A 13,572-nucleotide genomic window follows, 5' to 3' on the forward strand; every position below is an offset into this window, starting at 1 on the left:
AAATTCTGCTACAGGCTCAGCCATATTATTAACAGTGGTGAAAAGTAACTATGTACATTTATGCTACTTAAATACTTATGTAACTTACACTAAATGCTACTTTATACTTTGAATCAAATATTTTAGCAGCAAATATCATACTTTGTACTTACTACATTTATTTGATAACTGTTACTAGTTACTTTGCAGATTTAGATAAATACAATAGAAATAAACTAATACATTATGACATATTATTATAGGTTAGGCTACCCAACATCATATAACGTGAAATTAGCTCCACCTTTACCAACTGCATTAATGCATCACTAATTAAAATCCAATAATATATGCTAATATATGATTATGAAATGAGCTGTTCTACATAATGAGTACTTTTATTTTTGGTACTTATGTGATCTTATACTTTTAATAATAATAATAATAATAATGATAATACATTTTATTTCTATAGCGCTTTTCAAGACAATGAAAGACATTTTACAGTAAAACCAGAAGTTATGTCCATTTATATACTTAATAATTACCTAAATGCTGGAATGCTTTTACACTTTTTCTGTACAAAGGTAAAATATTTGAATACTTCTTCCAATTTTTGGGATAAAAGCATTTTTTTGTTGTTGTTGATAAATGCAATGTAGGCTAATGAAGTGTGGTGTGAAGCTATATGATAGTCAAGCTATTAGCCTACATTTTAAAAAAGACAGTAGTTCTGGATGTTAACACCTTTTTCATATTGATTGTAATCTGCTCCATTCAACCATCTTTTTAAAGCTTTACCTATGAAATATTTTCAAGTTCTAGTTCCCGGAAAAGGAGATCGGAGTGAGAGCTCTTTGCTGTTATCACCTCTGGGTGTAAAGTGAGACAAGCGTTGGGTGTCAACACATGGAAAGCAGAATAACTACACCAGAGTGGAGATTTAGCGACACCTAATGTTTAAAAGCTGCTACTAGGTCTGTCTCTTTTCTGTGACGTTACTGGCGTTTTGTCATGGCGTAGCCTAACATTAATTTGGTAATCTTTACTTCCCCACAGATAAAAGGCAAACGCAATTATTGAACGCTTCGATAAATGTGCTGTTTTCTCGGGGAACAGCTGAAGACGTCCTCACTTCCTGAAAATAATGCTTAGACATTTATTAAAACAACCGCATCAGAGTTCCAGGATATAGGAAAGATGTAGGCCTATTTAAATATTCATGCAATGTGAGGCAAATACAACCTTACATAGCCTAGGCATACAAAGTATTACCAGCACTGGGCTATTAATAAAAAGGATAGGCCTGTTATTACAGCGTATCAGCCAATGTGACGTTTAGCCTTCACTTAAAAAAGCAAATTATCTGTCACAAGTCTTACTCACTTAGTAGTCTGATCACATTTCAAACAGTAATTATATGAGCAATTTATCTTTCAGAGGCGATGGGCGTTAACACACACGCACTGCACACACTTCTGTCTGCTGCAGGAGAAAAAGTTTGAGTGAGTGTCAGCGGGCGGGCTGCTGATGTTGGCGAGCTTTCTTCACGTCTTTGTCACTGCGAGTCTGTGAACTTTCTCTTCTGCGGACTGACAGAGGAGGCGACCATGGAAGAGGAGGGGGACACCCACCCGGAGATAAGGCATTTTCCTTCGCTTTGGTCTCTCTCCAGGTCCCGCTCCAAGAGTGACGGCTCCGGATTTCGAGGATTTCGCTACAGGGTGCTGATTAGGCTCCGGGGAGCCCACTCAGGTAGGACGAGCTGTACCGTTTTCCCCAACAACTGTAGGCTACAACTAAGGCAACCTATAAAACGTAATGGTATGGAAAAGAGTAAACAAATTAACCATATGAAGCTGTTTTATTCATTTAAATTAGTTAATATTCAGCTGAGACATGCCTCTTGTCTTTCATCCTCAATATAAAATGACTCTCTTTTCTTTTGGTATTTCAAGTTATACCAGTTGCTGTTGGCCAGACAGCATCTCTATAAGACTAATGGAGCAGCAGTGGCTTCCTGCTTCACACAGAAAAACTCCTCTCAGTTTTGCTCTGGATACCTCAAATAAGCAAACACACAAACTTTCTTTCTGTCTTAATTCCTTTCCCTCTCTCTCTCTCTCTCTTTCTTTCCTAACTGTACAGCACCTATACTGTTTTCTCCCTCTTTCATGATTTATTCCTGTACAACACACAGTGGATGCACAAAGTAGTACATCACCAGGACAAAGGAAAAGGCTGCTTCCAATGAGTAAATAGTGTGCAATCAATAATTCAGTGTCTTATATTTGTAATCAGTTTGCAGCTATGTTTTATTAGTTTTTACCTTTGACACAAAGGGGTTTTTCTGAAGATTAAGTGTCAGAAAGGTGTAGACTTTGGAACATGAGGGCCAAGGGGAGGGGATGCGACCTTTTCACAGGCGGTGTAAGACCTTAGCCAAAGTGTTAACCAGCTATGTGTCCTCTGTGTCTTACTTAAATGTCAGTGTCACAGTTTTGCCGCCTGAAGCCTTTGGCTGTTGAGCCCTGACATGTATCGTTTCAGTGGTTGGAACCACTTCCTATCAGCCGTCTTCGCTCAGAAGTAAGCTTGCAAAGCATGAAGTTTATTAATATAGTGTTTTGCAGGAGGGCTGTCTTGTTCTGCAGTCTTATAACATTATAGTGATACTTATTGTGCTTATCTTCAGCTGCCACAGGAAGTGTTGTGTTTATGGTACCCATTATTACAGGAAACAATCATGAAGTGGAGCATTTAGGAATTTAGATGTCCAAAGTTGTCCAGTTTGGATTTTGAGTTTGATTGTTTGAGCTGTCTAACAGTAACTTGGCTTAGAACGGATAGTTAGATTATTCATATACAATCCATCACATTATCTGTTTTTTGATCATAGTTTTATGAATGATTGTATTGTGTTGTAATGTGCAGTAAAATGAACTATCTGTAGATCAAGCAACAGGGGGAGTTAATCAACCTTTTTTACAGGGATCCTAAAAAACCCAAGTGCATCACCTCACACTTATGGTGACATTACAGTTTTCACATTCATCCCACAGGGTGAAGCTTCAAAAGCAGTCAAATATGGACTGAGGGGGAGCGTGCTGGGTTTGCTTTGCTGAAATGTAGATAAGAACTGACGTGAAGATCTAAACCACAAATGGCACAAACAGTATTTCTCCCTGAAAACATATTCATATGAATTACAGCACTCTTTTTAGTTGACCCTGCTGATGAGAAATTTCTCTTGCCCAGAGAAAAATGCTCCTGTGGGGAATATTACTAGAATTAATGGCAGAAGGGAGGGATGTCTTTTTAATGGCCATGTAGTTTGACTGAAAAGAAAATACAGCCCACGGACCTGAGAACGTGCAAGTTAACAGGAAGCATATAAAGTAGGTCATTTAGGTCAAAAGGGCTCTCAGAATTGTTTGAACATCAAAAATCCTTCCCCACTCCAATAGTTTAGCAATGCTTTTAAACAGACTTGTGGTAGCAGTAGTCTCTCCTCTATAACTATATATACAGAATTACAAGTTCTTTAGGTGATTTTAAAAGCAGTTCTTGCTTGCTTGAAATTTGTACCGATTCCCGCCACATTACTGGGTACGGCACAGCAAATCTCACCAAGACATCAGCAGTTATGACACAAAGGTAGGATATTCCCCCCTCAAATGTACTCAAATCAAATAATGTTTTCAAAACTTGAAAGACCGTTGATATTTCTAGTCCACGTTTTACGGTTTGAAAAAGTCTCTCTTACTCTATCGCTATCTCGCCATCTGCTGAGGAAGATCATGTGACATGCACGAAAGCTCCAGAGTGGACAAGTTTTTGTCAAATAAAAGACATTGACAGTTCTTTAGGCATCCAAAACAACATCCAAGACCCAGTTAAATAGCCAAATATGCGTTAAGTAAGTAAAAAGATGGGGGAGGGGTCTGTTTGTGATCATGTGTAGGCTGAGCTGGTGTTTCGTGGTCTGTTGTAAATAACATGCTGTCCTCTGGATGGGTGTTTCATTTCTCTGGCAGGCAGAGAAAAAAAGAAAGAACTGAAGATGGGAATAAAAAGGAAAAAGAGACCATAAATAATGGGCAGGATGACCAACAGCTGATATATTAAAGACAAAAGAGAACAATATAAAGGAATAAAACAGGAGAGGGAAGAGTGTCAAAGAGGAGGCAACACGGGATGTAAGGACAGGATGATTAAGGAGGAGGAGAGGACAGATGGCAAGGCTAAAGAAAAGAAGAGGAGGGGAGTGTCAGCTTGCTGGTACTCTCTCCTCCTTGTGTGTACTCTCCTCGAAATAACATTGATTACAGACCCTTTTAGTCTGCAATAACTACTTGTTAAAATGTACTGTAATGCAGAGAGCAGCCCTTCCCCCTTCACTGCCCACACAGTCTATCCTCAGCCACTGCTGAAGCAGCTGTAACAGCTACTGACATATCTAAAGTTATGGTTAAGACTTTCTTAGGTAAATTAAAGGCCCTGTTTATAACTGTGTTGTAGTCACATTCTCACCCCCTTCAGCTGTTGCTTCAAAAGGTAAAATCTTAATTTGAAGGTGTAATTATTATTTTAGAATGCTGTTTTAAAGCCCAGTTTGTTAAAGCTGGAGATAAACAGACCTGTACAAAGAATTTCTTTGTAGTTCATTTGGTTTGTCATCTGAACGCTTCAAAAACCTTTTCAAATTTAAATTTAGCAAACAATAAGATTATAGATTTCAACAGGCTACAACAGAGAGTCTATCATGCTACCTGCTCTGCGAGGTTGTACACAGTGGTGCTTTGAGCTAAATGCTAACATCAGCATGCTAGCATGCTCAGAATGACAGTGTGATGATGTTTAGAGGGTATGATGTTTTCTGATTGGTTGCTCCACGTTTTCCATGTTCACCATCTTAGTTTAGCGTGTTAGCATGATAACGTTTGCTAAATTTGCACTAAACACAAAGTACAGCTGAGGATTGAGGATGTCATTAATCTGTAATTTGTCACAGGGTAGAGCCAAATGCAGACAGTCAGAGCAGAATGCAACAGCTCAATTATTTATTGTTGAAATTAAGGTATATAGGCTTACAGGCAGGTACAGATAGTCAGGTAGATAACTTGTACAAGTAGGCAGACAGGTTCAGATATATTCCAGATAGCAAGATATACAGTGAAGCTTGAAAGCACGAAATGCGCAACATTGCAACCAGACTGAGGAACAAAGGATCTAGGAATAGTGATTGATTGAGGAATGAGATGCAGGTGAAGAGGTGAGTGGGTAGGGCCAGGCGAGGGAAGTGGGAACAAGTGTGAAGATGGGTGGGGCAGTCAGGTGATGGGGAAAGAAGGGCATCTGGTGGATGGATGGGAAATGGCAATGAAGGGGCCATGAGAATTAAGAATGTGCCTGGAGAAGACGAACAGACAGACACAGACTGACTGTGACAGTAATTATTCAAAAACCTATTTGCCTGTTGATGGAGCTATATCAAAAGTTGAGAAGGCTCTTTCCTCTTTGGACCATGAATATCTGTACAAAATTTTAGGCCAATCCATCCAGTAGACTTGGAGATATTTCAGTCTGAATAAAGGTAATAGATCTACTGATTTGCCATATCCCAAGAGCCACGTCACTAGCATTGCTGCAACCAACCTTATTTTTAGGTTCATTATTACGTCTCCAATAATTATCTCAAATGTTTTACATAAGAATATTTTGCATTCACTGCACAAATTGAATGCCTTTATTGTCAATGCATGTTGCATACAACAAAATGTATCTTGTATCTGTAAACCTATTTGGCAATAAAGCTGATTGTGATTCTGACTACCATCAACCCTTCGAAAGTCTGCACTGGCAGGAGGTTGGGGTGGGTGGATGGTCAACAAAACATCAGACTGTAACAGACGCTAACTCTTTCCTGTTTCCAACTGACAGGTAATGTTGGTTTCTTTTTATTGTGACTGCTGTCATTCTTTTACCTTAACTAAGAGGTTATTTATGTGACCATTGTGGCGAAGGTCCCTGATGCTTAATTGTCATTGTAAATACACTACATCACATGATTATACCGGTAGACAAACAACAGGTGATTGTAATCCAATAATTATGATACACAGCTGTGTTGTCTTGGAGGTTAATCTCGATTCCCTTCAGTCTTCCTGAACACATATTTTAACGCTTGTAAAAACGGGCTCTCTCTTAATTTCTTTCTCTTATATTCACACTCTCAGTGTTTTTCTCACATTTAGTGGTGAGGAAAGAGGGTTGGCTGGTTGCCTTTCTAAATATCAATTGACCTTGTGAGATACTTTAATGTTTTTCATCTATCGTGTCTTTTGTTCAGCGGTCGTGTGTGTGTGTATGTGTTCGTGTGGGTGGGTGGGTGTTGTTGATGAGCCAGTTGTTTTTCTTCTTGCTTGTTGTGAGCCATTTCTTTGGACTGCTTCAAAAGTCAAAGTCTCACTTTCTCCCTTTCTGTCCCCCCTCTCTATCTGTCTATTAGTAACTCTGTGCAGTTACTTAATAAGCCTTTAACTCTATTAATATTTATAGGAACGCCTCAACAGCAAATGAACAGGATGTTACACTGCGCAGCCTCTCATAATGCTGTGTACATACAGTAAGTGTATGTGTGTGCGTAATGGAAATTTAATAAAGATTTTTTGTTGTTATTCATTATGAATAGTTGGGTTAATTAAAAACAGCAGTGAAACAGAGAGACATTAGTGATAAAAACAACAAACATAAGATTTTAAGCTTTATGATTTTTACTCATTAGACAGGGACAGGATATAAGAAGAGACAAGGGAAGTTAAAAGTTTGAAAAGACTGGTTGGAGCACTATTACAAACACACACACACACACACACACACACACAGATACAGTGTCAGTCCATTTCAGTCCATCAGCTAATTTTATAATGTCCTACTCCACTTATTCTTTTCACAGGTGGAATTCAAGTATCAGAAGAGAAACAAATTATAAAGAACACGAAATTAAAAATGCACACATACACACATGCACAAATATAACACTGTGTGGATTTAAAGGGGACACACAATACTTATGATAGGTCCGGGTACAACATCCATCATCAAACCATCACTAGCATACAGATGGCATATATACCTTGTTGAGTGGCTCTTCACAACACTGAAGGGACCTCAAGCATGTGTGTGACAGAGAAAAGTAAAAGAAAATGACCATCTGTTTGCCTCTTAGTCCTTCTGGCACTCTCTGTCTGTACATTTGATTCCTTTCTATCGCTCTTTCGGCATGTGTCTGTCAGAGTTTATGTGTATTGATTTATTTAGCAATGTGATGATTGCCGATGTTATGTTTATGATCAGTTGGTTTAATGTCTGCTTTGTTTTTATCATTGCGCAGTCACTGTAGCACCACGGCCATCAGGTGTGTTCTCCATTCAGCAGTGTGTATCCAAAGCCCCTGAAGAACTTGGCTTCGAATCTTAATTATTTTCCATGATATTAAAAATGTTGTTACTAAGCAACAATCTAGGTTAAAAATTAACTTTAGTTATTATTTATTGAGAGTTTAGCATTCAAAATCTCAACAAAGGTCTTTAATTAAGACTGAGTGGATGTGATATGATCATATCTGACTGATAAGGACTAAAAAGCCCAGCAACTGTCTGTTTGTAAGATCTCATCACTCAAAGAAAGAAAAAGTATTTTTTAAATATCCAAGGAGGGTTCAATATAAGGGCAACTGGATCTGATTGAAGATACTTTCGCCTCTCATCCACGCCTTGAAGTATCTTGTATAAGTTGCCGTTGTTTTAACCCTTCTTGGATAACTATGACCTTGATGACTGAGAATCTTCATTAGTTTTTAAGTTATTTTCAGAACCTTTTAATGAAAGGAAATAATGGAGTAAGTGAATTAAAGTTAACATTTTAACTGAGTTTTTATTTCTGATTAAAAATTATTTGTATCTTCTGTTCAAAGACCAAAAGCATAAAAAGTTGGGGAAAAACTGCATGTCATAAATGACTAGGATGTGATACAAGCTTTCATGTAGTTTTGTTACAGTCCCTCATATCTGCCTGTCTAAAAGCTCTGCCTCTTATAGCTGCACTCTCTTATGTTATATTATTAATGTAAATATTCAACTGTTTTATTGGAATATAATGTTTTTTTAAAAACTACAATGGTCCTAATACGCTGTTATAAATAAAAAATAAAAAATAAGGCCGAATCAATTAGTCAGAATGTTAATTGCCAACTATTTTCATAGATCACTCATCTTAAAAGCAAACATGTGAAACATTTTCTGGTGTCAATATCTCAAATAGGCAGATTTGTAGCTTTTTGCTGTTTTATATAATTATAACTTGAATATTTTGGGGGCTTTGACCTTTAATTGGACAAAACATGCAGTATGAAAAACTCACCTTGTGCATTTTTTTTTTACCTTTTTGTGAGATAACAGAAATATAATCAACAGTTTAATCAATTATAAAAATAAATGCTGGTTGAAGCCCTAGTTAAAAATGAATGAATTGGGGTTAAAACAACCTTAAAATTTGTTTTGATGTTATTGATTAGTTTGTAGAATATTATGTGGTGCTGATGTCTTGGTAGCGAGAGTGAATCCAAGAATCACTGTAGTTGGACATGTCACTGCCACTGGTTTGACAGAATCTGCACTTAACACTTACATGTAACCATCATGCCTACCACTTTACTATCACATTGATGATGTTGCAGTGAGGTCTGTTCATATTTGCTGTAGATGATCGACATAAATAAAAACATACATGATGAAAGTGTGACAAGGAAAAGTACACACGCTAGCACACTTCCTTTCTATTTTCCATCTCGCTTTCTATATTGTTTCTTCTATACCTTCATCTCTAACGGTGACTCCTAATCGGCATCCTGCTCTTCTCCCCTCCTCTTCTCTCCACTCTCATTTCCTACGTCACTGTGGGACCTCAACACAAGAGGGAGAGTGAAGAAAAATGGGTGAGACTGGAGCCAGACGGAGTAGCCAGAGGAAGGAGGAAAAACTTGACAAGCAGGGGGATGGAGATAAATGTGGAACGATGCACTGATTGGGAGGGAGAACGAGGAACTGAGATGGAAACAAACATTAACTTTTAATGCTCTGTATTGGAGCGAGGGGAGACAGGAGGGAGGGAGGGAGGGACGAGGGACGAGTGAATAGCAGACAGTGGAGAGAAACTGAGGGAGGGAGGGCAGAGTGATGAAGGAGGGAAGTAGACAGAGAGACAGGGAGGGGAGAGAGAGAGAGAGCATAGCAGAAGAAGGGAGACGGTGAGAAAGGGAGGAGGGGGAGACAGTGGGGGGAGGGAGAGAGGCAGAGAGGTGGTGTGTCGGGAAGAGGCAAGGATCAACTCACACTGCTGATAATATTCCCTGGGTCAAGTCATGGAACATGACGGTGAGTGTTCTTCTTATATGATAAGCTTCTTTCTGTATCTTTCTCTGTGCATCTGTGTCTCACTGACTTTTTGTGTCTGTGTTGATGTTACAGAAGGCATGTTAGACACACAGATTGATCCTTTCCACCGCTTGTTCTTCTTCTCTTCACATCCTTACATGTTGATTAGGTTGTCACCTGTTAGCCGGTGATTGCTTTTACATGTAAAGTGTACACGCAGAGGCTGTAAATCCTCCGCTTATATGTGAGTTATGAACCAGCCTGCTTTCAGTGTCTGAAGTTAGCATTCAGTTAAATTAAAAAGAGGGTCATAGGGCATTTAAACAAGTGCGCGAGCTGGTATTGGTGACTTTGACTGTTTTGCACCATGAGCTAATTTGTGTAAGCATCTGACCATTTTTGACAGAAATCATTTGGCTGGGTCGCTGTCACTTTGTCTGGCTGAGAAAAATCAGAGCTCCTGCATGTGTTTCTCCAGTACTTCCTCGCCTTGTTTCATAATCTAAAATAAATATGTGGCATAGAGTAATGACAACAACACACAGTCATGCATTATGTACAGGAACACTTCTTTAAAGACACAAGCAACTACATTGTGTGCAATATTAATAAGATGCTAATGCTGCAAGTGGAACACTTAATAACATTAAGGTTGGCTATATCTTCACTTAACCAGGCTTCTGCTGTGCTCCAAGGGCCCGTTTTAGCAATGCTTTCGAGGCAATGATGATTGTGTGCTTGACTTTAAAAGCAATTATTGGTTTTGTAAGTCTGCCCACAGTTGCATTTTAGCATTATAGTTTGTTGTATGAGTCAAGTAAAGGCACATCTAATGGCTGTAACTTTATTGTCAATATTTCTTTTGGGGAAAGTCAATAATTCCAGGTAGGCTTAGTAGGTAGTCATCTTGGGTGTATGAAACTAAATTAGAATGATACATTGATGTGTTGGTTGGTTTCACACTCAGCTAGAGGAGGCAGGCTATATCGGGCCCATGTTATCTAATATAGTTTAATTACTGTTTGCGGAGGCTGTCATAACAAATCACATGCTTTAATTGGCAAAAAGCCCCTGTTGCCATGTGTTGATGAAGAAAACCAAGAATGTTGTCTCAGGTAAGCTTTACAGCTGTTTCTTCCCTTTATTTTGTGCTCCTTTGTGTATTAGTCTGTGTTGATGGGGATGTGCGCTGGGTACACAACAAATTTTCATTGTTGTGGATTTGTGAAACAGCATTTTGCAAGGCAAAGCAGCATCTGTGAGTGTGCATGCCAGAATACGAATGTTATATGATGCTTGTGTGTCTGCAGTAAGTGCGAGTGGTCATAGGGCTCTTCTCTCTGTTTTCTCTGCTCACTGTTGTATTGTATACGTGTCGTATTTTGTGTGAGTTCAGGAGACAATGTAAGGTGAGGCTGAATGTGCGGATTTCCATGTGGTCATTTGACTATAGTAATTTACCATTGCACATTGCTGCCTGCATTGTATGGAGACACTGGATGAATCTGTCATGAGCCCAGTTCAATGTGTAGAAGCTGTTAATCTCCATGTTGCACATCCACTTCTGCACTCAGGACGACAGAACTTACCTTCTTAGAGAAAAAGAGGGTTAACTGTAGTTCTGCTGAAGTAACAAATGCTGTGTCAGTGATGCAGTTTTTTTATTCATTTAATTTGATGTGAGACTTGTCCTGGTAAAACAACAAACTTCCAGCTTGGCAGATGGATGGAAATATCCTGCTATTAATGTGGTGATTCACCGAATGACTTGTGACGTATGATTTTATCTTGTTTGGTAAATCTATTTACAATCATAAGATGTCTCAGGATTTCACTTGTTCACACTTGTACAGTAGCTGCAAAAATGTATTGCTACACTCTGGCGACAGACCTCAGTGTGTGAGTTAAAGCTAGCTGGACATTGGCCAAAGCAACCATCATCAACCAGTGCCAGTCTGCTTTAAAGCAAACCATGTTGAGTCTCCATTAGAGCAATAATGCGCTAACAGCCACACGGCACAACTGAGCAAACATGACGGACGTGCTTAGGTTAGGCTTAGGTGTTATTTTGTGCTATTGACAGTGGCTCTCCAGTAAATCTGTGCAGATGTGGCCATAGGGAGTATGACAGCGTAGAAGTAAATGTTGGCTGTTTCTTTACTCCTCATTCGCTGTCTTCTCATGGCCTCAAATCACACAGTCATGGCTTGTGCTTTCTTTATGAAACACAGCGATCTCATGTTGCTATTACATTTTCCTGCTACTGTGGCCTTCGTTATGTGGTTATTGTGAAAGAACCCACACTGCCGTATCAGTCTTTCCTCCATCTCTTTCTGTCCCTGTCTCTCTCTCTCTCTCTCTCTCGAGCTTGCTTTCTCTCAAGCTCTCTGGCTGCCTGTCTGGCAGGATGTCAACTATTGATTTATACAGTCAACATTTTAGCTATGATGGCGGCTTATGGGTTGTGCCAAACAGAATACAACAAACAGGAGATCAGGTTTCAGGCACGCTGTCTGGCATATGTGAGGGGGAAGAGAAAAGACAGTAACTACTATTTTATTGTTGCATTAAGACTGTACAGTTAATATTTTAAGATAAATTTGGGTCAATGAAGGTGCAGAGAAGGGATGTGTGTTTGAAAGAATGAATAATTTAATTGAATAGTGACTGGTTTTAGATACTATATACAGTGTGTGGAGTGGGATCATGTGCAGGAACTAAATCATCCAATATTAAGTTACAATTTTAGATTATAATCAGCAGCCGAAGCCAAAAGCATTGCAATTTATTCTCAAAGCAATATCATGCCCATGGTAAATGTCAGTCAGTGATTTATATTTTGTAGCTACACTGTAAAAACACCAAGAATGTCAGACTTACTGAGAGCAGAGGTCTGTTTGGGATGAAATTGGAGAATTAGCGCCAGCAACTGTTTATCTCAATGCGGCCAACACCTTATATTCGCAACAGTAATGGATATTATATTAACAGTAACGGATGGAAACTCCCATTAATTAGCATTGTCTTTTATACATTTTCTGGAAATTCAGTTAGAATTTGGATGAAAACTTGACTATAAGCTGATTGAAGTTTTAAGTTATAGGCTTTTAGTAATATTCATACTTGTGTTTACTACATGTTTAAGCAAAATCTGCTAATAATAGGGATGCCTTATATGAATACATAAAGCAAATGGGCAAATATAGCTTCACAGTGCTATGATGACATTTCACTGGTTGTCTACTGAGACTGTTTAAGAACAGTTCCTCTCGACTCTAGCTTGGTTTGCTTGTATAACAGAGCCTGTCACTTGCTGAGTCACACTAGACTGTTATGACAGTTTGGTGCAGACTGTTATGGTAAAAAAAATGTCTGGTCCCCGGCTCTTGAAAAGGTTAGCTGCTCCATAACATTGAAAAGCCACACGTGTAACTTCACACACTTTGGATTTGTTATGCAAGGGAAGTGTGCAACTGTAACTGTAAAACTTGAAAGTGCTCCTTTCAGCTATGAAAACAATTTTTGACAAGTGAGCCCAAATGACACACACACATGCGCATAGGCTCCCTGTCCTTTTGGCTGCTATGACAATAAATAAATCAAGGGGAGGGGAGAAAGGCTCTGAAAGGTAGCACTTAAACAATTATTACCCCCTTGTTCCGCTGAGGCATCTACTTAATTTTTGATGACTCCTTTCCTTTCTTCTGGCCCTCCTCCTCCTCCTCCTCCTCCTCTACCTTTCCTTTTGCTGTTCTGGTCAATGCAAAGGTCAGGCTCCCTCAGTTGATCTCTGTTATTTAGTGTCAGAACAAACAGGAACCGGTTCTTGAAAAGTCTCACCTTGTCACATACAAGTTCCCATTCTCAAAGGGTTGTCATCTTGACTTTGAGTATATCCTCAAAGATCTCCATTTTGGATACTGTATTCCTGCAAATATTTACAGTAAGAGCATCAGATTGATCAAAGCTAAATGCAGAGGGAGCTTTTCCCTGCATTTGTTTGATCAGTAACTGACACGAAGGAATACAGAGTTTGAAGCAGTCAAAAGGGTCAATGGTGAGTTTGTGACCAGAAGTTCCCAAAGAAAAGATATTCACAGTCAAACATGTTTTCTGTTGCGAAGCTTCAACTTTCTTGACCTCTCTCTGTCTGTCT

At 39.0% G+C, this 13,572-nt stretch overlaps 1 protein-coding gene across 1 annotated transcript in view; it reads left to right on the forward strand.

Moving 5' to 3' along the window:
• Window positions 1-1,463: 1,463 nt before the first annotated feature.
• The window catches only part of phactr2 (phosphatase and actin regulator 2), a 48,942-nt gene continuing 36,833 nt past the window's right edge, over window positions 1,464-13,572 (forward strand). The window contains exon 1 of the mRNA XM_038737270.1: window positions 1,464-1,734. Within this exon, the coding sequence (XP_038593198.1) occupies window positions 1,590-1,734 (145 nt within the window). The 5' untranslated portion in view covers window positions 1,464-1,589. The remainder of the gene's footprint in view (window positions 1,735-13,572) is intronic.

This window comes from Micropterus salmoides, unplaced genomic scaffold (genome assembly GCF_014851395.1).
Source record: "Micropterus salmoides isolate LMB-PRFRI ecotype aquatic unplaced genomic scaffold, ASM1485139v1 Ms_hic_scaffold_22, whole genome shotgun sequence".
NCBI classification, from domain to species: domain Eukaryota; kingdom Metazoa; phylum Chordata; class Actinopteri; order Centrarchiformes; family Centrarchidae; genus Micropterus; species Micropterus salmoides.